Consider the following 22598-nt stretch of genomic DNA (forward strand, 5'->3'; position numbering starts at 1 on the left):
AACACATAAGCAGTGAACTCAAGCACGTACACCAAGCTCTTAGGGCTAATGGTTACTCCGACTATACAATCCGCAAAGCTATCACTCAAACCATGAAGAAGAACCCTCTTGAGGAGCCTTTCAAAACCATCACTTTACCCTACATTGCTGGGATCACAAAAAAGATCTCCAAAATCTTGAATAAACACAAGATCCAGGTCCGTCTCAACACATTACATAAAATCCGTGATCTGGTTCCGTCTGTAAAAGATGTGATTCCGGACATACAATACCCTGGTGTCTACAAACTAAGTTGCCTCTGTGGTAGTAGTTACATTGGAGAAACCAAACGCCATGTCTCGGACCGCATTCGTGAACATAAAGCAGACCTTAAACACGGTAGGACCAACACCTCGGCCGTAGCAGATCATTGTTCTAATTCAGTAGGCTCACATGCCATTGACTTTTCCAAGACAGAGGTTCTTTGTAAGCCATCTGGCTTCCATGAGAGATTCGTTCATGAGGCTATCCACATATACAAGCACAGAGACAATTTCAACCGAGAAGATGGATTCTATCTTAGCAATCATTGGAAAGATTTGATAAACCATTTCAGTTCTTAATTGATTGTTCACGCTTACAGTGGCTTTCAGACAGCATACATTATAAAAAAAATTCGTCTCCCCCCTCCTCTTTTAAAAAAATATAAATGGACTAGTCCTGGGCAAACTGCCAAATCGCTGCGCGTGACGCTAACGTTTTTTTATAAATAAATAAATGCGCCGTTTAAAAATAAATTTATGCAAACCAACACACCTGAAGATGACCGTTTGAGTTATGGTCGAAACGCCGTGAGAATTTTTTTTTATTGTTTTATATATATTTTATTATTTTGTTGTTTCTCTTCAACGTGACTTTACCGAAAAAACTAAGAATATGAATTACTGCAGTCACGAAAGCTTTAAATAAAAACTTAACGCCTGTTTTGTTTCCAGATAAAAGGGGAAAAACGTATTCTCATATTTGAAACTGGCAAAGGATGTCCCATGATACCCTTAACTGTTTTTAATGTATACGGTATCAGTTATAAACCATGGCGTTCCATTTGTGCTTTGTCCGTCAACTAAATTATGAGAGCCTTTCAGAAGGCCTGATCAAAACGTTATAGAAAGTGCCCCCCCCCCCCGCAACCAGATGTGGGGGTAAAAAGTAGATCCAATTTGTTTGTATATATCTACACACCCTACATACAATAGTCAGTAGTATCTGTGGCTTTGTAGGCAAATATACCTACACACCCTACATACAATAGTCAGTAGTATCTGTGGCTTTGTAGGCAAATATACCTACACACCCTACATACAATAGTCAGTAGTATCTGTGGTTTTGTAGCCAAATGTACCTAGACACCCTACATACAATAGTCAGTAGTATCTGTGGCTTTGTAGGCAAATATACCTACACACCCTACATACAATAGTCAATAGTATCTGTGGCTTTGTAGGCAAATATACCTACACACCCTACATACAATAGTCAATAGTATCTGTGGTTTTGTAGGCAAATGTACCTAGACACCCTACATACAATAGTCAGTAGTATATGTGGTTTTGTATGCAAATATACCTGCACACCCTACATACAATAGTCAATAGTATCTGTGGCTTTGTAGGCAAATATACCTACACACCCTACATACAATAGTCAATAGTATCTGTGGCTTTGTAGGCAAATGCACCTACATACCCTACATACAATAGTCAATAGTATATGTGGCTTTGTAGGCAAATATACCTACACGCCCTACATACAATAGTCAGAAGTATCTGCACACATTGTGGGGGTGAAGATGACATCAATGGGGGCGACGGGCAAGGCGCAAAGCACCGAGAAGCCCTCCACAGGAGCTATAATAAGGCGGCCGTAAGCCGTCGACATTATAGTCTTTCAAATACGAATGACACGGTAGAAAGGGCATAGTGTCAGCGTTGGGAAACGTGGGGGAGAGAGGAAGAGAGACAAAGAGAGAGCAATACTGCAGCACAGCGCTGGAGCAAATAACAACAACGAGCGCCAGCCACAGCCGGGGCAAACTCCAGAGCATCCATGGGGGACTCGGACCCTCCATGCTGTAGAGTGTATGTGTATTTGTTGTGTATTTGCTGGCTTATAGGCACGTAATGATCGAAACCTGCCACGATTGGATGAAAGTCGGTATTCAGGGTCAACAATTTTAACTCGTGTATCGAGTCTTTCTTTTATGAGGTGTTGCATGTTAACATCCCAGTCGTGCTCCACTTTTGAGTCATTTCCAGAGATGGATGGAAGCAAGTGTTCCTACGTAGCGCCTATAGCCTCACAGAAACTCGTGGCCAATCGGGGGCCGACCCTGGAGGAGGATGCCATCGAACTGCTGCTCAGGTCACGAGGTGGCGCTCTTCTGTGCAAGGCAAAGAGGGCTTGCACCACAAATGTAAATCTCATGCATTTAACAAAGTACGTATGAAAAACTCAAATACAAAACTCTGCGTGTCCCCATCGGTGACCAGGCCGAGACCACCGAACTGACCACATTTGAGAGCCTAGTACTGTACGCACTGTGTTAGATCCAATCAGTGCTCTTGGCTTGACACTCACGCTGGACGTGGCCATTTTGAGCCCTCGGCTGGAAAGTCCATCAAACAAAACGTAAAGGGGGGGGGGGGGGTGGAATTAATTGCAAATCGTTGGGGTTTATGATGATAAGCAGTGCAGCCAAGAGACGCCTCAGGGTACCCGAAGGTAGTTCCCTTCACGTGAGGCAGAATCAGATTCAGCCTCCACTCCCCAACGTTCTCTCGGAACCTGCCGCCAATTTGAGAGACCGTGATATTTCACGAAGGACTCGCAGCGCCATCTGCTGCAGTCAATTCCATGCACGACCTCGCACCTCCGTCCTAGCACACGAGGTCTACCATACTTGCCAGATCCTTATCAGTGCCTGCCTTATTACAGACCAATTCAGACCTTATTGGTCACCCTGTGCACTGTATAAATCTCCTACAAAGTTCCATCACAAGGGAGAAACACAAATATACGTTTTTTTTTTCCCGTATTGAAACGGCTGTCCACCGTATGGACCTAGAAACTAAATTGCCTATACAAGAACATGGGTATACTGTATGGTTTAGGTATGGGTCTACAGCAGCGTGGAAGCCGGAGGGGGATGGCTTCATTCACCTCCGCATCGGTGATTCAGCAAATCTCTAACACTCTATTTATTGAATGTCACGCGCCTCGTGGTGCATGTAGAATCTCTCGTGTATCGCAGAGTTTGAATGACCCAATGGGAACTTTTTGGCAGTATCAAAGTATGAAAAAATAAGAATAGGTTTTACCCTTTCTGGCAATAAACAGGTGTCAAGCTGTTCAAACACCAAATAGAAACCTTTTGCAAGGAATCAAGTCTGAATGAACCAAATGTACTTGTGGTGAACCTGCAAACAAAAAAAAAGATCTCCAAAATCCTGAATAAACACAAGATCCAGGTCCGATTCAACACAGTACATAACATCTGTGATCTGGTTCCGTCAGAAAAAGATGTGGTTCCAGACATACAGAACCCGGGCGTTTACAAACTAAGTTGCCTATGTGGTAGCAGCTACATTGGAGAAACCAAACGACATATCTCGGACCGCATCAGTGAACATAAAGCAGACTTGAAACACGGTAGGACCAACTCCTCAGCCGTGGCAGATCACTGTAATAATTCAATGGGCTCACATGACATTGACTTCAACAAGACGGAAGTTCTCTGCAAGCCATCTGGCTACCATGAGAGATTCGTTCATGAGGCCATCCACATATACAAACACAGAGACAATTTCAACCTAGAAGATGGATTCTGGCTTAGTAACCATCGGAAAGATGTTATAAACCATTTCGGTTCTTAATTGATTGTATTTTACGGTAACCTTCAGACCGCAGTCCATTCGCAGGCACTGCCTCTTAATACCTTTCACACGACGGTCAATGGTATGGCTTAAAGCATGTTGTATAATAATAAATAGTATAACATTGTAATGTTTAACATAATTCATGGGGCAATATATAGTATCGTAATTGTATAGTGAATATACAGCAATGTGGTACACAGCAGGGTTGATAGAATAAGACATAGTGTACTATTACAAGTCTAATATTTTATAGTCTAAAGTATAGGGTAATGTATAATAACGCATTGTATAATTCAAAGGTGGAATTTGTCTATGGATATGATATTATACCATGTAGTTTAGATTGAAAGGTATACAGTGAGGGAAAAAAGTATTTGATCCCCTGCTGATTTTGTACGTTTGCCCACTGACAAAGAAATGATCAGTCTATAATTATAATGGTAGGTTTATTTGAACAGTGAGAGACAGAATAACAACATGAAAATCCAGAAAAACGCATGTCAAAAATGTTATAAATTGATTTGCATTCTAATGAGGGAAATAAGTATTTGACCCCCTCTCAATCAGAAAGATTTCTGGCTCCCAGGTGTCTTTTATACAGGTAATGAACTGAGATTAGGAGCACACCCTTAAAGGGAGTGTTCCGAATCTCTGCTTGATCCCTGTATTAAAGACACCTGTCCACAGAAGCAATCAATCAATCATATTCCAAACTCTCCACCATGGCCAAGACCAAAGAGCTCTCCAAGGATGTTAGGGACAAGATTGTAGACCTACACAAGGCTGGAATGGGCTACAAGACCATTGCCAAGCAGCTTGGTGAGAAGGTGACAACAGTTGGTGCAATTATTCACAAATGGAAGAAACACAAAATAACTGTCAATCTCCCTCGGCCTGGGGCTCCATGCAAGATCTCACCTCGTGGAGTTGCAATGATCATGAGAACGGTGAGGAATCAGCCCAGAACTACACGGGAGGATCTTGTCAATGATCTCAAGGCAGCTGGGACCATAGTCACCAAGAAAATAATTGGTAACACACTACGCCGTGAAGGACTGAAATCCTGCAGCGCCCGCAAGGTCCCCCTGCTCAAGAAAGCACATATACATGCCCGTCTGAAGTTTGCCAATGAACATCTGAATGATTCAGAGGACAACTGGGTGAAGGTGTTGTGGTCAGATGAGACCAAAATGGAGCTCTTTGGCATCAACTAAACTCGCCGTGTTTGGAGGAGGAGGGATGCTGCCTATGACCCCAAGAACAACATCCCCACTGTCAAACATGGAGGTGGAAACATGCTTTGGGGGTGTTTTTCTGCTAAGGGGATAGGACAACTTCACCGCATCAAAGGGACGATGGACGGGGCCATGTACCGTCAAATCTTGGGTGAGAACCTCCTTCCCTCAGCCAGGGCATTGAAAATGGATCGTGGATGGGTATTCCAGCATGACAATGACCCAAAAGACACGGCCAAGGCAACAAAAGAGTGGCTCAAGAAGAAGCACATTAAAGTCCTGGAGTGGCCTAGCCAGTCTCCAGATCTTAATCCCATAGAAAATCTGTGGAGGGAGCTGAAGGTTCGAGTTGCCAAATGTCAGCCTCGAAACCTTAATGACTTGGAGAAGATCTGCAAAGAGGAGTAGGGCAAAATCCCTCCTGAGATGTGTGCAAACCGGGTGGCCAACTACAAGAAACGTCTCACCTCTGTGATTGCCAACAAAGGTTTGCCACCAAGTACTAAGTCATGTTTTGCAGAGGGGCCAAATACTTATTTCCCTCATTTATATGCAAATCAATTTATAACATTTTTGACATGCGTTTTTCTGGATTTTGTTGTTGTTATTCTGTCTCTCAATGATCAAATAAACCTACCATTAAAATTATAGACTGATCATTTATTTGCCAGTGGGCAAACGTACAAAATCAGCAGGGGATCAAATACTTTTTCCCTCACAGTAATATTGTATTGTATAGTAGTCCAGATTATAGCACAGTCATAACGCAACACAGGACAGAGCACCGTGGCGGTTTTGTTGTATCCCTTTTTTACCCCCCCTCCTCCGTTCCGAGCTTGTCCCTATTCATAGGGAGTGCTCACTCTAGCGCTGTCTTCTGAAGAAGGCTACTTGTGTTGTGGCCGAAGCGTCGTGAGAATTTTATTTGATTATGTTTCATTTTTATTATTTTATTCCATTCTACGTGACTTTACCGAAAGAAGCAAGATATATACATATACTGCATACATGAACCAATTATTATATACACATATTTATAGATAAACCAGTGAATTAATATGAAAAGATACTCATTAGTAAAGGTGTGAAAAAAAGGACTGTACACATATATCGTGTATTTTGTGGAGAAAAAAATAACGTGCACTGTAATTTTTCTGTCCCTGTAAATGATATTTATTTTATTTTATTATGTTTTATTTTTACTATTTTATTATTTCCCTTCTACGTGACTTTACCGAAAGAACCAAGAAGATGAATCCCCGCAGTCACGAAAGCTTTAAATCGAAATGTAAATGATATTTGTTTACATTTTATGAAGTGATTTCATTCGTGCACCAAACGGTGTATTCGTTTATTTGTGCTTATGTACCGCAGGTCTCATTTGCAAAGGCACTTTTGTCTTCATGGGCTTCCATCTGGCTATGGGTAAAGTTAATTGGCTGATTGATATACAGTACTGCGTATAGAGCTTCCACCTGTCAAGATATAAACCAGTACCACGTCACGATTTTAATAACCATCCCATCTGAGTACCAATGCAGTGGTGGTGTGGACCGTGGCGTGGTTGCCAAATCACAGCAGGGTTTCTCACAGCTTATTGGCGGACTGGAGTAGGCACGTGACAAGTAGCGACCGCCATAGCCAGATGAGGTATACTTGATGTGGTGTGCTGGGCGAGGAAATATTTTGTGGGCAGCGGACCCAGACAGACCTGGCTGGCGAGCATCAATCTGAAAGTTGTGGACCACACAGTAACGCCCGCTGCCCACGTTGATCGTTCGCTGCCAACATTTCAGATAATTCAACACGAGGCGACTGCTGAAGTCGTGCAAGTGGCTCGCTCACGAGCCTCCACGCGGACAGAGAATCGCTCCTTTTGTGTTTAGTGTGTTGCCCTTCCCTCCCGCACCTCCGATGAGCATGGTTGGCTACGTACGGCGCGAAAGAAGTTCATCATACACATACATGCACCCGCCGCTGATCAACTCGCCGCCACACGGCGGAGGAGGGAGAAGCGCTGCAACGGTGGCTGTCACCTTTCTCGGCGGAGGGACGGGCAGGTCACAGGGCCGCACGACGCAAGCGCGCGACTGCCGCTCCATGCGGCAGCGCGGATTCTCGGTGGAGACGCGCGTGGAGATGCCCGCCCCGCAGCTCCGCGAGCAGGCACTCCACTCGCTCGAGTCGCCCATCTTGCACGTGAAGGGGGGCCCGGCCGCCGCCGCTCCCCCAGCTGGTTCCCCAGCAGCAGCAGCCTCGGAGCCGGATGATGATGACCCCCCCGGTGGCACCACCACTACCATCATTGTGTCCTCCTGGCGAAACGCTGGGGGGGGGGGGGGCGAGACGTTTCACAGGGAGAAGGGAGCAGCTTGAGGATGGCATTCTGCAGATTGTGTAACCGCAGTGAAGACCGGCGTGGAAACTGAAACTAAGATATTTTTATTCTTGGTTCTTTCGGTAAAGTCATGTAGAAGGGAAACAATAAAAAAAATAAAAATATAAAACAATAAAATTCTCACGACGTTTCGACTGCAACACAAGCAATCATCATCAGGTGTGAAAACCACAGCAAGAAAAATTTGAAAAAAGTGGCTGGTTTTTTTAACGTTAGCGCCACGGAGAGCGATTTGGCAGTTATTCGGATGGACGAGTCCATCTATCTTCGGAAAAGAGGAGGGGGGAGACGAAAATAATGAATGCGATCTGAAAGCCACCGCAAGCGTGAACAATCAATTAAGACCCGAAATGGTTTATCAAATCCTTCCAATGATTGATAAGCAAGAATCCATCTTCTCGGTTGAAATTGTCTCTGTGTTTGTATATGTGGATAGCCTCATGAACGAATCTCTCATGATAGCCAGATCGCTTGCAAAGAACCTCTGTCTTGGAGAAGTCAATGTCATGTGAGCATCCTGAATTATAACAGTGATCTGCCACGGCCGAGGTGTTGGTCCTACCGTGTTTTAGGTCTGCTTTATGTTCACGAAAGCGGTCCGAGACATGTCGTTTGGTTTCTCCAATGTAACTACTACCACAGAGGCAACTTAGTTTGTAGATGCCAGGGTACTGTATGTCCGGAATCACATCTTTTACAGACGGAACCAGATCACGGATTTTATGTAATGTGTGGAATCGGACCTGGATCTTGTGTTTATTCAAGATTTTGGGGATCTTTTTTGTGATCCCTGCAATGTAGGGTCAAGTGATGGTTTTGAAAGGCTCCTCAAGAGGGTCCTTCTTCATGGTTGGAGTGATAGCTTTGCGGATTGTGTAGTCGGAGTAACCATTAGCCTTAAGAGCTTGGTGTACGTGCCTGAGTTCAATGGCTATGTGTTCCTGGTGGGATATGCATTGGGCTCTATGGTGCAGAGTCTTGATGAGGGAATTCTTCTGGAATGGATGGTGGTAGGAATCCGGTTTCAGGTAAGCATCCGTATGGGTAGCTTTCCTGTAGACAGAGTGGCTCATTGAACCATCAGGTCTCTTTTTTATCCATTATTTTCGTCTCCCCCCTCCTCTTTTCCGAACATAGATGGACTCGTCCATCTAAATAACTGCCAAATCGCTCTCTGTGGTGCTAACGTAAAAAAACGCCACTTTTTTCAGTAGGCTCACATGACATTGACTTCTCCAAGACAGAGGTTCTTTGCAAGCCATCTGGCTACCATGAGATGTGTTCATGAGGCTATCCACATATACAAACACAGAGACAATTTCAACCGAGAAGATAGATTCTGGCTTAGGAATAATTGGAACGATTTGATAAACCATTTCGGGTCTTAACTGATTGTTCACGCTTACGGTGGCTTTCAGACCGCATTCATTATTTTCGTCTCCTCCCTCCTCTTTTCCGAACATAGATGGACTCGTCCATCTGAATAACTGCCAAATCGCTCTCCGTGGTGCTAACGTAAAAAAAAAACGCCACTTTTTTCAAATTTTCTTGCTGTGGTTTTCACACCTGATGATGATTGCTTGTGTTGCAGTCGAAACGTCGTGAGAATTTTATTGTTTTATATTTTTAGTATTTTATTGTTTCCCTTCTACATGACTTTACCGAAAGAACCAAGAATATGAATCCCTGCAGACATGAAAGCTTTAAATCAAAATTTAAGATATTTTTATTTACCAGGTGAAGCCGCTGAGCTATTTAGCTCTTTTTTCAGAAGCGACCTGGCCACAAATGATAGCTCATTGAAGTGGCTCATCATCACGTGAAAAGGTATAGCAGTCAAATACTCCAAACGCACGTTGATTCTAAATGTGGAGAGAAAAACCGAAGGAGGACCCTGAGAAAAATCAACATGACCACGGGGAAAACATGCAAACTCCAAGTACTGTATACTGCAGCCGTTAAGGTCGGAATCGAACCCACGACCTTCTGCATACCACGGCGTGGAGATGGAGCGATGAAGCGAGGCAGATGATGGTGTTGCAAGACTGTGAGGGTTGGTGACTGGGTGGAGGAGGCCTCCATCCAGAAGTTGATTGAGCATGGCTGTTCATGTTACTGTGCAGCATCTTGAGACACAAGTGGATGTAGATCCTATGCAAATTCGACTTGTATTGGAGGGGAATTGATGAACCATGTTCCTGATGGGCTAGAGCAAGATTTCCAAAACTCCTGACCATACGCTCAATCTCAGTCCGCCTTTCTACGTTCAGCAACCTTTCCTCTTCGAGTACAAATTAGGATGTTATGTACCGCACACGCCTGATGATTTGTGAATCTGACCCACGTGGGATTGTCAATTATAATGAAGCTAGAGATAAGAAAAGCAATTCAGAGTGATTCCTTGCACGAATGAGCATTGAGGCATTGGTGCTCATATCTCCCGTTTACAGCCCTGAGCCACTGGTAAAAAATTACACATTCCCATGGCGGGGTGGAGTGTATCCATAGAACAACCACTGTTTACTGATCCGCAAAGTTTATCTCGATCCATAATCGTGGCGAAACCCAGAGGCTCTTCTCGTACTGGTTGGAGTGCTGCGTGGTTACGCAGCATAATCAGCAGAGGGCAGCACAGCAAAGCGGCTGCCGGGGTTAAACCCGCTGCCGTCACGAACGTATTTGGGGGTAACATTTTGACACGCGTGAGTTTGAGCACCAGCTCGCGAGCAGCAGGTGCTGGCTGTATCGTTACATCGCAAATATCGGGGCGGCCTCCATCCAGCAGTGGATTGATTGGACGCGGTTAATGATGGTGATACTGAGTTTTAGTGTACTGGTACGCTATACTATCCGTGTCAGAATCTTTAGACTTCCCCATTGTGTAAATAGGAACTACACATTTATCCCGACCATATGAATGTGGCTCAGGCACGGTTGTGTAAATGAGTTTTGGTGCTCCGGTGAGCGTGCATACACATTGGCCTTTGCCTGGACTCAAATCCCTCAGGTGGGAAACTGCGATCAGAGTTCATATCTCGGTCGGGGATTGGTTCAGCCCATCATCATCATCATCATCCCACCAGGGTCACTCAAATTAGTAACCACTACCAATTCAACGTAAGTTTGCATTTTAAAACTGTCCCACTCCCTAGGAATGTGGTATTCATGGGATGATGGGGTAAGTTGGCAAGCGGCCAGAATGTTAACTCTCAGCTTTCTGATTGACAGTCGAGTTATTGCATCTTAATTTCAGCCATTCTCAATCTACTGCTGCACGAGGTCCTCCCCACACCGCATCACTATATGGGACTTGTTTGACCACACTTCACTTGTTAGTGCGGTTTGATGAAGGACAAGACTAGACCCGGTTTGGATATCATTCGCTACTTTATGTTGGCCGTGGCCTGGAAACAAACTCGGGTCCATGGGTTCATAGCGCAGTGTGTGAACCATTGCGCCACTGCTCCAGCTCCTTCACCTGCTCATGTATTCCACATCGCAATAATGGGTCAGGAATTTGACGTTGAGCAGTTCGGCGATTTTTTTTCTCTCGAACGGCTGAGCGTAAACAACCCCGCTATTCACGGTGAAATATCGCACAGGCGTTGTGTGCGTGGCGTGATTTACATGCGCACTGCGCTTTGGGGGTGGGGGGGCCCATTGGAAAGGTCGTGGTCTAATTGGGTTTAAACACGTACATTGTGATATTTATCCATCACAACATAAACATCTGCCCTGCAGCTCCTGAATGAGCGACTGGTAAAGGTCGACATCGCCGCTTGTGGCCCAGTGGTCAGAGCACTTGCAACTGCGCTGGCTCCAAGCAGAGTCGGTGGCCATATCCCGGCCACGGCACCAATGTAATGTCTGCTTTGAAGTGACCGTGGTTTCAGAAGGCCGGGTGACTCACGGTGCTCAGGGGACTCATAATTGCCATGTCAGAGAAGGTGGCTTCAACAATTTTAATCACTTCGGAACAGAAGTGAGGACAGCAGCAGCAGCAGCCAATGCACAGAGGTCATGACACACAACCTATGATACCAGAAGAGCGCTGTTGCCTTAGAAATACATCATTGGAATGCCTGATAATTTGAAGAAAGTATGGCGAAACAATAAAATAATATTTTATTATTTTATTGTTTCCCTTCTATGTGACTTTACCGAAAGAACCAAAAATATGAATCCCTGCAGTCACGAAAGCTTTAAATAAAAAAAATAAAGTATGGCGGTTAAGGAATTTGATTGTATGCATACAAAATGTGGTAATTATTCATTAACGCATCTGGAAAGTAATCATCTGCCTGTGACTACGAGTGCATGTGGAGGATATTCGCAACTCCATGGTGGGATTTGGATAAGCAACTTAGAAGTCCTGCATAGAACGTAACACGAAAGTGGGGAGCCTACGTGGCCGTCTGCCCCGCATATGGCCCCAGGGTTTACCGTGACTAGTGACAGACTGGGAATAATAATCGACCCAGCCATTTGTAAACACAGCTCAAATTGCTGCGTGATCTCACTGGCGTATTTGGAATCTTTGGGGCCACAGAATATGGGAATTAATGCCCACTGAGAGCGAAAATATGCAATTAAGCGTACAGGTGAGAGGTAATACAATATTTTAATACATGGAGTGGCCCACCGGGCATTTGCCCGGACTGCTGCCGTATGGCTAGTCGGCAGCCTGACCGTGAGCGTTGCCCTGTCACCCGTACCGGCCATCGCGTCGTGCCCTCCGAGCACCTCCCTGGTCCGTTTGCCGGTGCCCGCCGCCTCTGGCTGGCCACACACCCACTCGTGGCAGCACTTCCCCGGCGTGGGCGGCACGCGCCGCGGCTCGGGGCAGCTGGGCGAGGGCAGCATCTCGGACTGGGGGCAGGCGGGCACGCAGGCCAGGCCGCCGGCACGGCACGAGCAGTACTGCTCGCAGCCCATGTGGAACCTCTCGCCGTCCCGGTACAGCACCCCACCGAATTCGCACGACCGCGCGGGAGGTGGTGGCGGTGGTTGTGGTGGCCGCGGCGCCACCATGGCAGTGCCAGAGACACGGCGACCTACAACAGCCAGGGGAGGGAGAAAGGTAGGGGAAGGGATGCGCCGATTATTGCAACGTTAGCAAACCAAACCGTGGACTATAGCAGTCTAACCACTGTGGTCTGTGCTCCTCCAATGGAGGAGTAGGAACGGCGAAACTTCACGAACTCTCTCTCTCTACTAAGGATCTCTCATCGTGGCCAGCAGACCTCGACATTGGCATGAAGTCTATGGGCAATGTAAGCCTATGGGCAATGTGAGCTTATGGGCAATGCAAGCTTATGGCGGACAATGCTAGTCTATGGCCAATGTTCGTCTATAGGCAATGCAAGCCTATGGGCAATGTTAGTCTACGGACAATGTTAGTCTTTGGGCAAGGTAAGCCTATAACTGACAATGTTACTCTATTGGCAATGTTAGCATATGGGCAGTGTAAGCTTATAGACAATGTTAGTATATGGGCATTGTAAGCCTATGGACTATTTTTGTCTATGGGCAATGTAAGCCTATGGGCAATGTTAGTCTTTTGGGAATTGATAGTCTATGGGCAATATAACCTGATGGACAGTGTTAATAACGTGCACAAATAGAACTACAACGTTTCTGCACGCAGGGCAGCAGGAGGAAACATTCGTAAAGTTGAGCTTGAGTTACTTGTAGACTGTAATGTAGTTTGGTGGGGTTTATTTTAGGGTTGTGCGGGTAGATGGAGGAGTGGTGGGAGCTAAATAAGCAAATATGCAAAGAAGCTTACACTCTGATCATATTTGCAACTTCACCGCACAGTCCCACTGCACCAGCCATCAGAATGGAGCGACTCACCGGGCATTTGCCCGGACTGTTGCCCAATGGCTAGACCGGGGCCTTGACCATGGGTTTTGTGCTTTCACCCGTACCGGCCATCGCGTCGTGCCCTCCGAGCGCCTCCCTGGCCCGAATGCTGGCGCCCGCCTCCTCTGGCTGCCCACACACCCACTTCTCGCAGCACTCCCCAGGCGGGGGCGGCACGCGCCGCGGCTCGGGGCAGCTGGGCGACGGCAGCAGCACGGACTGGGGGCAGGCGGGCACGCAGGCCAGGGTGCCGGCGCGGCACGAGCAGTGCAGCACGCAGCTCACGCGAAATTTCTCGCCGTCGCGGTACAGCACCCCGCCGAATTCGCACGACCGCGCCGGAGGTGGTGACGGTGGCTGTGGCCGCGGCGGCGGCTGCGGCGCCGCCACCACCACGGCAGTGCCTGAGTCACGGCGACCTGGGATGACCAGGGGAGGGAGGGAGAGTGAGCGAGACGTGTTCACGCAGAGCTCCTGGCCTTACATCTAAAAACGTTATTTTATTCACCTTTTTTGTTGGATTTTCTTTTCATCAACAGTACGTGTTTTGCTTTATACACATTGTGATCATTTGTTTGCTCATTTAGTCAACGTTTTTGAGTCTTTCTTATTTTCTGGTTTGTTTCACTGTCCAGGGCGTGGCTCTGCAGTGCAATGTCTTTGTTCTCTGCACATTCCCCAGTTTAATTTTATAGTTGATTTCATAATTACACGTTTATATATATTTTCGATTTGAGTTTTTTTCTTCAAACTATTAATTAAGTTTTTTGATATTTAATATTTTGTTTGGTGTGGTTCCACATGAACACATCCGTGTTAGCACTGCCACACGAGTTGGTGTGAGTACAGTGCATCCCATTTGAACCCCTTTTATTTAGTACTGTGTGTTCACGTTATCATTTTTTTGGCGTGCTCCTTTTTCTACATTTTCTGTTTTCTCTTTGAAAGCTACTGAGGACTATCAATTCTGTTACCCTCTCGCCAGGGGAGCTTTGTGTGAATAGAATTAACGGTAAGAGAAGGTGGTCAAAACAAGATAGACCATCTTTATAGAATAATGCGTATTTCTTTATTTTCCTGGCTTTTGAAAACAGAGATTTGATTTAGTAGTTGTGTGTGACATCCCACACACATGCAAATGTCCACCCGACCAGTAACAACGTATGCGAAGCTACCATGCCTACGCAAGGCCAGTCTCCGGGGCCTGCAAGGCGCCCGCAGCAGCAGCTGGTGGAATCCACTGCCCGGCTTCCACCAATGTCCCGATCAACGTCTATGTCGAAGCGCTGGCCGCCGTCGTGCCTGCAGGCTCAATAAAGTAGGCCTCCAAGATGAGCGGAAAGGCGATTTTCTTCATGGAGTCCAAGAAAATGGCAAATACCGCCATGGGGAAGGGGCTGACTGTTAACGATTGGCACCTCACCTTGGAGCCACTGTCATCGCCCTCGGTACGCCTAATCATATCCAACGTCCCCCCCCTACATTCCTGATGAAGAAATATGAGACAACCTGGCTAAGTTGAATACACTGACCTCAAGTGTACAGCGTGTGCCTTTGGGCTGCAAAAAATCCCACCTTGAGGCATGTCTTGTCTTTCAGAAGGCAGGTCTACATGCTGGTGCCCAATGGGCAGCTGGGGGAGGGCCCCTTTACGTTAATAAACGGAGGAAGGGCCCATAGGCGGTTTTACTGTAGGGACGTATTAAAATTCAACCTATGCAAAGCAGAGGGGCATGTTAAAAGAAAAACGTCCCGAAGACAGAAAATGCCCAGCCCAACAACGAGGGGACTGTGAAAAAGGTTGATAAAGAAAAACACCCAACAGATGACTAAGGAGAGAGCCCTCACCACAGAGCTTACGCGAGGTGGCAGTAGACCCCGCTCCAACTGAATATATATATTTTTTTATAGAGGATTCAGCTTCATTATCTCCAGAGTCAAGTGGGGATGAGTTCGGTCCTTTTAAAGATCTCACAGAGTTGAAGTTGGACATCGCACCCATGCCTGGGGGATATATGGAGAGCACTGGTGGCAAAGACAGGGTCTCGCCATTCCCAGATGCTCGTAGAGGTGGGACATGCATAGGGAAAAAACCCCGTGCTGGAATTAAGACCAAATCCAGAATGTGTATTCTGTGGTGAGCTCGAAACAGTGGCGCATCAATACATACCCTGCAAAAGCCTAGACTCACTCTATAAGCTGCTATGAAATATCCTACTCGAATTCTTGTTTTTGGATAGAGGGGGAATGAGGGCACTAAAGATATAGAAGGGTTGGTGAACTTCATGAACAACGCCAAACTGGCTATCTATAGGGCAAGAAAATTCGCAATTGAAGGAAGCGGCTCATCCAGCCAATGTCGCATCTTCAAGGCCCTGGTTTCTGCCAGAATTTGGCTGGAATTTCGGTACACTAAGTTAACGGGGGGTGTCGCATCCTTTTTGACAAGTTGGACTACCGAGGGTGCTTTGTGTAATGTGACTAATGCAGGGAATCTGGTAATGTTTTTTTGAGGATGCTTTTTTCTTGTTTCTGTCTATGAATACAGTTGCACAAAATGGGATTTATGTTACATGGGAAAACCGTGTGATATCTTTCATTAAAAAAGGGGCACAAAAGCAAACGAAAAAATCGACACGATGAACGAAGCAAATTGCCGAATAACCGAGCATCTTTCTGTTTCTTCTGATTGTGTAAAAAGGAGGGAGGGGGCGCCGATTACTGCACCGGTAGCAATCCAAACAGTGGCCCATAGCAGAGAAACCACTGTGGTCTGAGCTCCTTCAATGGAGGAGAAACGGCGAAACTTCACGAACTCTCTCTCTACTAAGGCTCTCTCATCGACATTGGCATCGAGTCTGTGGGCAATGTTAGTTGATGGGCAAAGTAAGCCTATGGGCATACTAAGCCTATGGGAAATATTAGTCTATGGACAACGTTTAATCTATGGGCAATATTAGTCTATGAGCAATGTTAGTCTATGGGAAATGTTAGTCTATGGGCAATGCGAGTTGATGGGCAATTTTAGTATATGGGCAATATTAGTCTTTGGGCAATTTCAGTCTATGGGCAATGTTAGTCTATGGGCAATGTAAGCCTATGAGCAACGTTAGACTATGTGCAATGTAAGTTTATGGGTAATGCTAGTCTATGGAAATGCTAGTTTTGGGGGAATTTAAGCCTATGGCCAATGTTGGGCAATGGGCAGTGTACGGATATGGGTAATGTTCGTCTTTGGGAAATTTTAGTCTATGGGCAATGTTCGTCTATGGGCAATGTAAGCCATTGGACAATGTTAGTCTATGGGCACTGTTAGCCTATGGGTTATGTTGGTATATGGCCAATATAATCATATGGGACATGTTAGCCTTTGGGCAATGTAAGCATATGATGGGCAATGTAAGCCTATGGGCAATGTAAGCCAATTGGAAATGCTAGTCACGTGCACGAATAGAACTACAACGTTTCTGCATGCAGGATAGCAGCGGGCAACATTCGTGAAGTTGAGTTTGAGATACTTGTCGACTGTGTTTTCTTTTGTGTGTGTGTGTGTGGGGGGGGGGGGTAGATGGGGTAGTGTTGGGAGATGAATAAGCAATGAAGTGTTAGCATGGAGTAATACAATATTTATATATTTTTAAAGACATTTTTAAACTCTGATCATATTTGCAACTTCCCCTCACAGACTCACTCCATCGTCCCTCAGAATTGAGCGGCCCACCAGGCTAGACCGGCGCCTGACCGTGAGCGTTGCCCTGTCACCCGTACCGGCCATCGCGTCGTGCCCTCCGAGCACCTCCCTGGTCCGCTTGCCGGCGCCCGCCGCCTCTGGCTGGCCACACACCCACTCGTGGCAGCACTTCCCCGGCGTGGGCGGCACACGCCGCGGCTCGGGGCAGCTGGGCGAGGGCAGCATCTCGGACTGGGGGCAGGCGGGCACGCAGGCCAGGCCGCCGGCACGGCACGAGCAGTACTGCTCGCAGCCCATGTGGAACCTCTCGCCGTCGCGATACAGCACCCCACCGAATTCGCACGACCGCGCGGGAGGTGGTGGCTGTGACAGCGGCGGTGCCACCACGGCAGTGCCAGAATCACGGCGACCTGGGATGACCAGGGGAGGGAAATAGGGAGGCGCCGATTAATGCAACGTTAGCAACCGTGGACCATAGCAGTGGAACCACTGTAGTCTGCGCTCCTCCTATGGAGGAGAAAGGGCGAAAATTGTTACCCTATGGGTAATGCTAGTCTATGGGCAATGTTAGTATATGGGCAATGTAAGCCTATGGGCAATCTTAGTCTATGGGCAATGTAAGCCTATTATGGACATAATATAGGGAAATATGAGCCTATGAGCAATGTTAGTCTATGGGCATTGTGACCCTATGCTGTACAAAGGTATTTATGGGCAATGTTAGCCTATGGGCAGCGTAAATCTGAGGACAATGTTAGTATATGCGCAATGGAAGACTATCGGCAACGTTAGTCTATGGGCAATGAAGCCTATAATGGACAATGTAAGTCTATTGGCAATGTAAACCTTTGGGCAATGTTTGTCTATGGGAAATGTAAGCATATTAATGGAAATGTTTAGTCTATGGGCAATGTTAACCGATGGGCAATGTAAGCCTGTGGATAATAATAGTCTAGGGACAATGTAAGCGTATGGGCAATGTCAGCCTATGATTGACAATGTTAGTCTATGGACAGTGTAAGACTATGGAGAATGTTAGTCTAGGGGCAATGTAAGCCTATGGGCAATATGATGGACAGTGTTATTCTATGGGTGATGTAAGGCAATAGGCAGTGTAAGCCTATAGACAATGTTACCATATGGGCAATGTTAGTATATAGGTAATGCTAGTCTATGGGCTATGTAAGCCTTTATGCAACGTTAGTCTATGGGAAATGTTAGTTTAGGGGCAATGTTATTCTACGGGAAACGTGAGGCTATGATGTGCAATGTTAGTCTATGGGAAATGTAGGCTTATGGGCAATGTTAGTCTATTGGCGATGTTAGTCTATGGGCAATATAAGCCTTTGATGGCCAAAGTTAGTCTATGGGAAATTTAAGCTGATGGGCAATGTTAACCTATGGATAAGTTAAGTCTATGGGAATGTTAGTCTATGGGCAATGCAATTCTATGATTGACAATGTTAATCTATGGGCAATGTTAATCTACGGGTAATGTTAGCCTATGGGAAGTGTAAGCCTATGGGAAATGCTCGTCTTTAGAAAATGTGTCTATGGGCAATGTTAGCCTGTGGGAACTGTCAGCATATGAACAATGTTAGTCCATGGGCAATGTTAGTCCATGGGCAATGTTAGTCTATTGGCAATGTATGCCTATGATGGATAATGTTAGTCAATGGGCAATTTAAGCCTATGGGCATTGTTAGAGATTAATTAATTTAAATTTCAATGTGTATCTATTGCCCCCACCCCCGCCTTCGCACGTGAATGGCTCACAAGTGACGTCGTAACATCTATCCCTCTAAGAGACGAAACAGGAGAATTTCTCCACAAATATGGCTGTTGCATGCTAATGCTTGTCGTAATTATTGGCGAAACGTCGAACTCATTGTAAATGTTGTGGATTTGTTCTCCAACACGACGGCGTGCTGTGATAGTAACGAATTGACATGTTCTGTTTACGTGACAAACCTTACTAACTGGCCTACGCGTTAAACAGACTGTTATGAAGTTGAGGGGGTGTAGAAGTTGGCGGGGTAGATGGGGGAGCGGTGGGGGCTAAAGAGCACCCAGAATAATGTTTGCTTCGTGCCCATGGGCCACCATCACCGCTACATTCCGCACCCATTACTTAACGTCTCACTCTTTGTTCTTACTTTACATTTTTTAAAAAAAATGTAGCTTATGTTTAGGCGTTCGAGAAAAGGAGGAGCGGTGGTGCAGCTGTTAGCGCACTGGGCGGATGCGACCTTGCTCACCTACGCACACGCCCGTGCCACCCCTTCTACCGGACTCGTGCCGACGCTGCTGCTGGTGGTGGTGCTGCTGGCGGTAGCGACAAACGAGGCCGGCTCGCTGGTCGCACACGGCGCCCTCGCCGCACGGTTGCCCGCGCAGCCTCGGGCACACCTCGCAGCAGCCGCACGCGTCGCGCACGGGAGCCGCGCCCCCGGGGCACCGCGAGGGGGCGACGCCCGCGGGGCACCGGCACGGGGAGGGGCAGTCCGCCTGCCGCGCCTGCCTCGCCTCCGCCTCCAGAAGCTGCGGCTGCTGGCGGTGGTGCACGGACAGAGCGGTGGTGTAGCGGTTAGCGCGGCGAACATCAGTGGCGCTTATCTGAACCGGTCCTGGGCCTCCCCTAGGTCGACTCAGCCTCAAATGAGGACCTGGTGCGATGTGTAAACATCGTCACTAGGGAGACAAAGGCGGCTGGGCGTGGTGTTGGCCACCCACCCCCTCGTGTGCCGTGCCAGCCTTTACAGATGCTCGCTAACATCACCTGCCCCTACAGTCTGTTAAGGCTAAACAGGGGATCTTTGTCTTTGCACGGACAGTCAATCCATCACTCGCGCTGCATCACGACTAACTCAACACAGCCATCAAGATTTGACGAATACCTACTATAATCACCCAAATATGTCTGTCCTTAACGCTCGTGACGTCATTCCACATCGACCAGCCCCCCTCATTAATAATCATGACCGGGTGACGTCACTCTATATATGGAGTACTCCCTCATTAATAATCATGAGCAGGTGACGTCACTCCACATCGGACAGCTCCCCTCATTAATAATCATGAGCAGGTAACGTCCCCCAAAAGGACACCCCCTCCATTCATAATAATTAGCGGCTGACGTCACTCCACATGGGGGGCCGAGGCGCCTCCTCGCGCCTCGGCGTCAACTGACAACCCTCACTACAGAACCCTCACGTCACGTGATCTCCGTGACGCTATTGAGACATCAAAGTTAAAAGGACGTCATCATGAACAAGGGATTACAACCTTAGAATGAAATAGGTTTGTGTCACCGCGCCCTTACAAATGGCACACGCATTAATGCAATGAATATCACGTCGCGGTCTGCTTTTCGCTTGCAACTTTCAGATTTACTGCAATACACCCGTCCTTGGCCGGGCAAAAGGCTAGTATAAAATAAGAAAACAATTCGCCTCGTTCCCTGGACATTAAACGAATATATATCAAAAATTATGTTTTACATATCCCATCAGCCACGCGTCCTTTTGTCTGGGAGTGCATCATTTCCGCAGCGTGGGTTCAACAACAACAAGACAAACTGTGTACCGGTTTCGTCATTCAGGGTCTCATCAGCAGCAGAGGCAGCCTCGCTTGAAGCATCACTGGTGAAGCGCCAGATTTATGTCGACAAGGGCCCTCCCCCCTGGTCGATATGGTTCATACTTAGTTGTACGCAAAAGATTTACCAGCTGTGGCTTAATGTTTCCCTGGACATCTTGTAGAATGTTGCTGAGCTGCTCTGCAGTCGGAATTATCAGCCTAAGCCAGGACCACGGGAATACACGAAACGCATGTCAATACAGTCCTATATTGTTGTATATTACAAGAGCTTGGGAAAATAGACGATGATGATGACGATGATCACGATGTGAGGAGGGAAGTCTAAAGTGGAGCGGTGCGAGGGAAGAAGCAGGAAGAGAAGTGGGGTGACCTGCAGTGCGCACTGGTGGTTGAGCGGGTGAGTGATTGGGCGAGTTTGCGAGTGAGTGGGTTGGTGAGGGTGTTGTTGTTGTTGTGAACTGCAGTCTGGTGGTGGATGAGCACAGTGGGGATGAGACATCGCAGCCAGGGTGTGGTCGAACGATCTGACGAGGTTTGCGTGACCCGAACCCTCGACTTGCGTGCAGTCTGACAGCGCGGTGAGGAAAACTGGAGGGAGAGACCCCCTCACTCATCATATCCTCGTCCCTGCCCCGCTCACTGCCACCCCGTCTGGCCTGTCCTGCTGCGCCGAGAACATCTGGGCCACGCGCCAAGCAAGACACGCGATTGAATTCACACCCTCGGCTTACACGAGCATGGCCCTGCAAGGCGGCGAGCGGAGGGCGGAGGGCAGTGGGCAGTAGACGAGTTAACGAGAGTGCAGGAGGTGGCGGGGAGGGAGCTGCCACATTCCCCGCATTCCACGCTGGGGTTTATGTTTGTTGGCAACTGAAATTAATTAATCGGCGGAGGGGGGTTACTGAGCCAGTTTTGCACGGAAATCGACGGCTCGATTCCGCGCTACGGCTGCCGTGCATCGTTGGCACAAGCGGTCGGGTCACGCACAGCTTTGAGCTGGGGACATAGCCCCGCAAGTTATGGGGGGCGCATGCGAGCCACGCATTTGAGACTGCCCGCAAGTCGGAACAAAAATAATCAACACGAGAGAGAGATACATCCGAGTCTCCTGGCTCATATGAGCACATGGCGCAGTGCGAATGTTTGCTAGAGGTCTGGAGCCAGTGCTGAAAATTCAACATTTCCGTGGGAAGGACAATACTTTTAACATGACAACCGCAGATCAACCAGGCTGGATAAATAGCAAGTTTCTGTCCCGATATAATTTTGGTTTTCGGTATCAAAACCACAGAATGGATCTTAGTGGGATCCCACCCTCTTAATGGGCATTGCATGAGCAACATTTACAGAACCCGTCACTAACAACATAGCGACTACTACTAGTAGTAGTTCATATATTTGATGCTACTATACAGATAGTAACAGTCGAATTCTTTATTGAGCCTTGCGATGCAGTTCAGGCCCTGTTGAGACACATCACAAGAACACATTGCTTCTTTGCAAGGGCCATCTGGGCTACGTGGGGGCCCCGCAGAGCACGACGCACAATCCCTTGTAACGCACCAGGACGTGGTTCACGTGAACCACCGCCTTCTCATCCTCTAATCGCCGCCTGCTTGCGCGTTCCCGTGCGGCACGGGCGGCAGGAGGGTCACGCGCACGGCGCCCTCCCGTCAACCGCCCGCCCACTCGCGGTCTGTGAACCCGAGGCGCGCGCGCGCGAGAGACAGGGCTCCTTCACGGGATGGCATTACGCAACGCCGCCCATTAACGACGCCCGGTTTCGTGTTCTTGGAATTCATCGGCGAGCCACCGCTGGTTACGCAATTGCCGCAGTGCTGCGCGACCGCCCATCCGCCGCTCCCGCACAGATGGCTCGGGCCAGAGCAGACACA

The 22598-nt window shown here is 47.5% G+C and overlaps 1 protein-coding gene across 2 annotated transcripts in view; it reads right to left on the minus strand.

The window, feature by feature from the left end:
- The window catches only part of LOC116941498 (uncharacterized), a 28775-nt gene that overhangs the window by 4221 nt on the left and 1956 nt on the right, over positions 1-22598 (minus strand). The window contains exons 2-6 of one of the 2 annotated variants that reach the window (XM_076066670.1): positions 19362-19650; positions 17181-17513; positions 13478-13831; positions 12263-12601; positions 7186-7475 (exon numbers count right to left, since the gene is read on the minus strand). In XM_076066670.1, the coding sequence (XP_075922785.1) occupies positions 7186-7475; positions 12263-12601; positions 13478-13831; positions 17181-17513; positions 19362-19650 (1605 nt within the window). Of the gene's footprint in view, positions 1-7185; positions 7476-12262; positions 12602-13477; positions 13832-17180; positions 17514-19361; positions 19654-22598 lie in introns of both variants that reach the window. The other variant, XM_032952621.2, reaches the window with a different exon arrangement.

The sequence above is a fragment of the Petromyzon marinus genome, chromosome 12, assembly GCF_048934315.1.
Source record: "Petromyzon marinus isolate PM22_M1 ecotype Great Lakes invasive population chromosome 12, UKy_Petmar_22M1.pri1.0, whole genome shotgun sequence".
NCBI classification, from domain to species: Eukaryota; Metazoa; Chordata; class Hyperoartia; order Petromyzontiformes; family Petromyzontidae; genus Petromyzon; species Petromyzon marinus.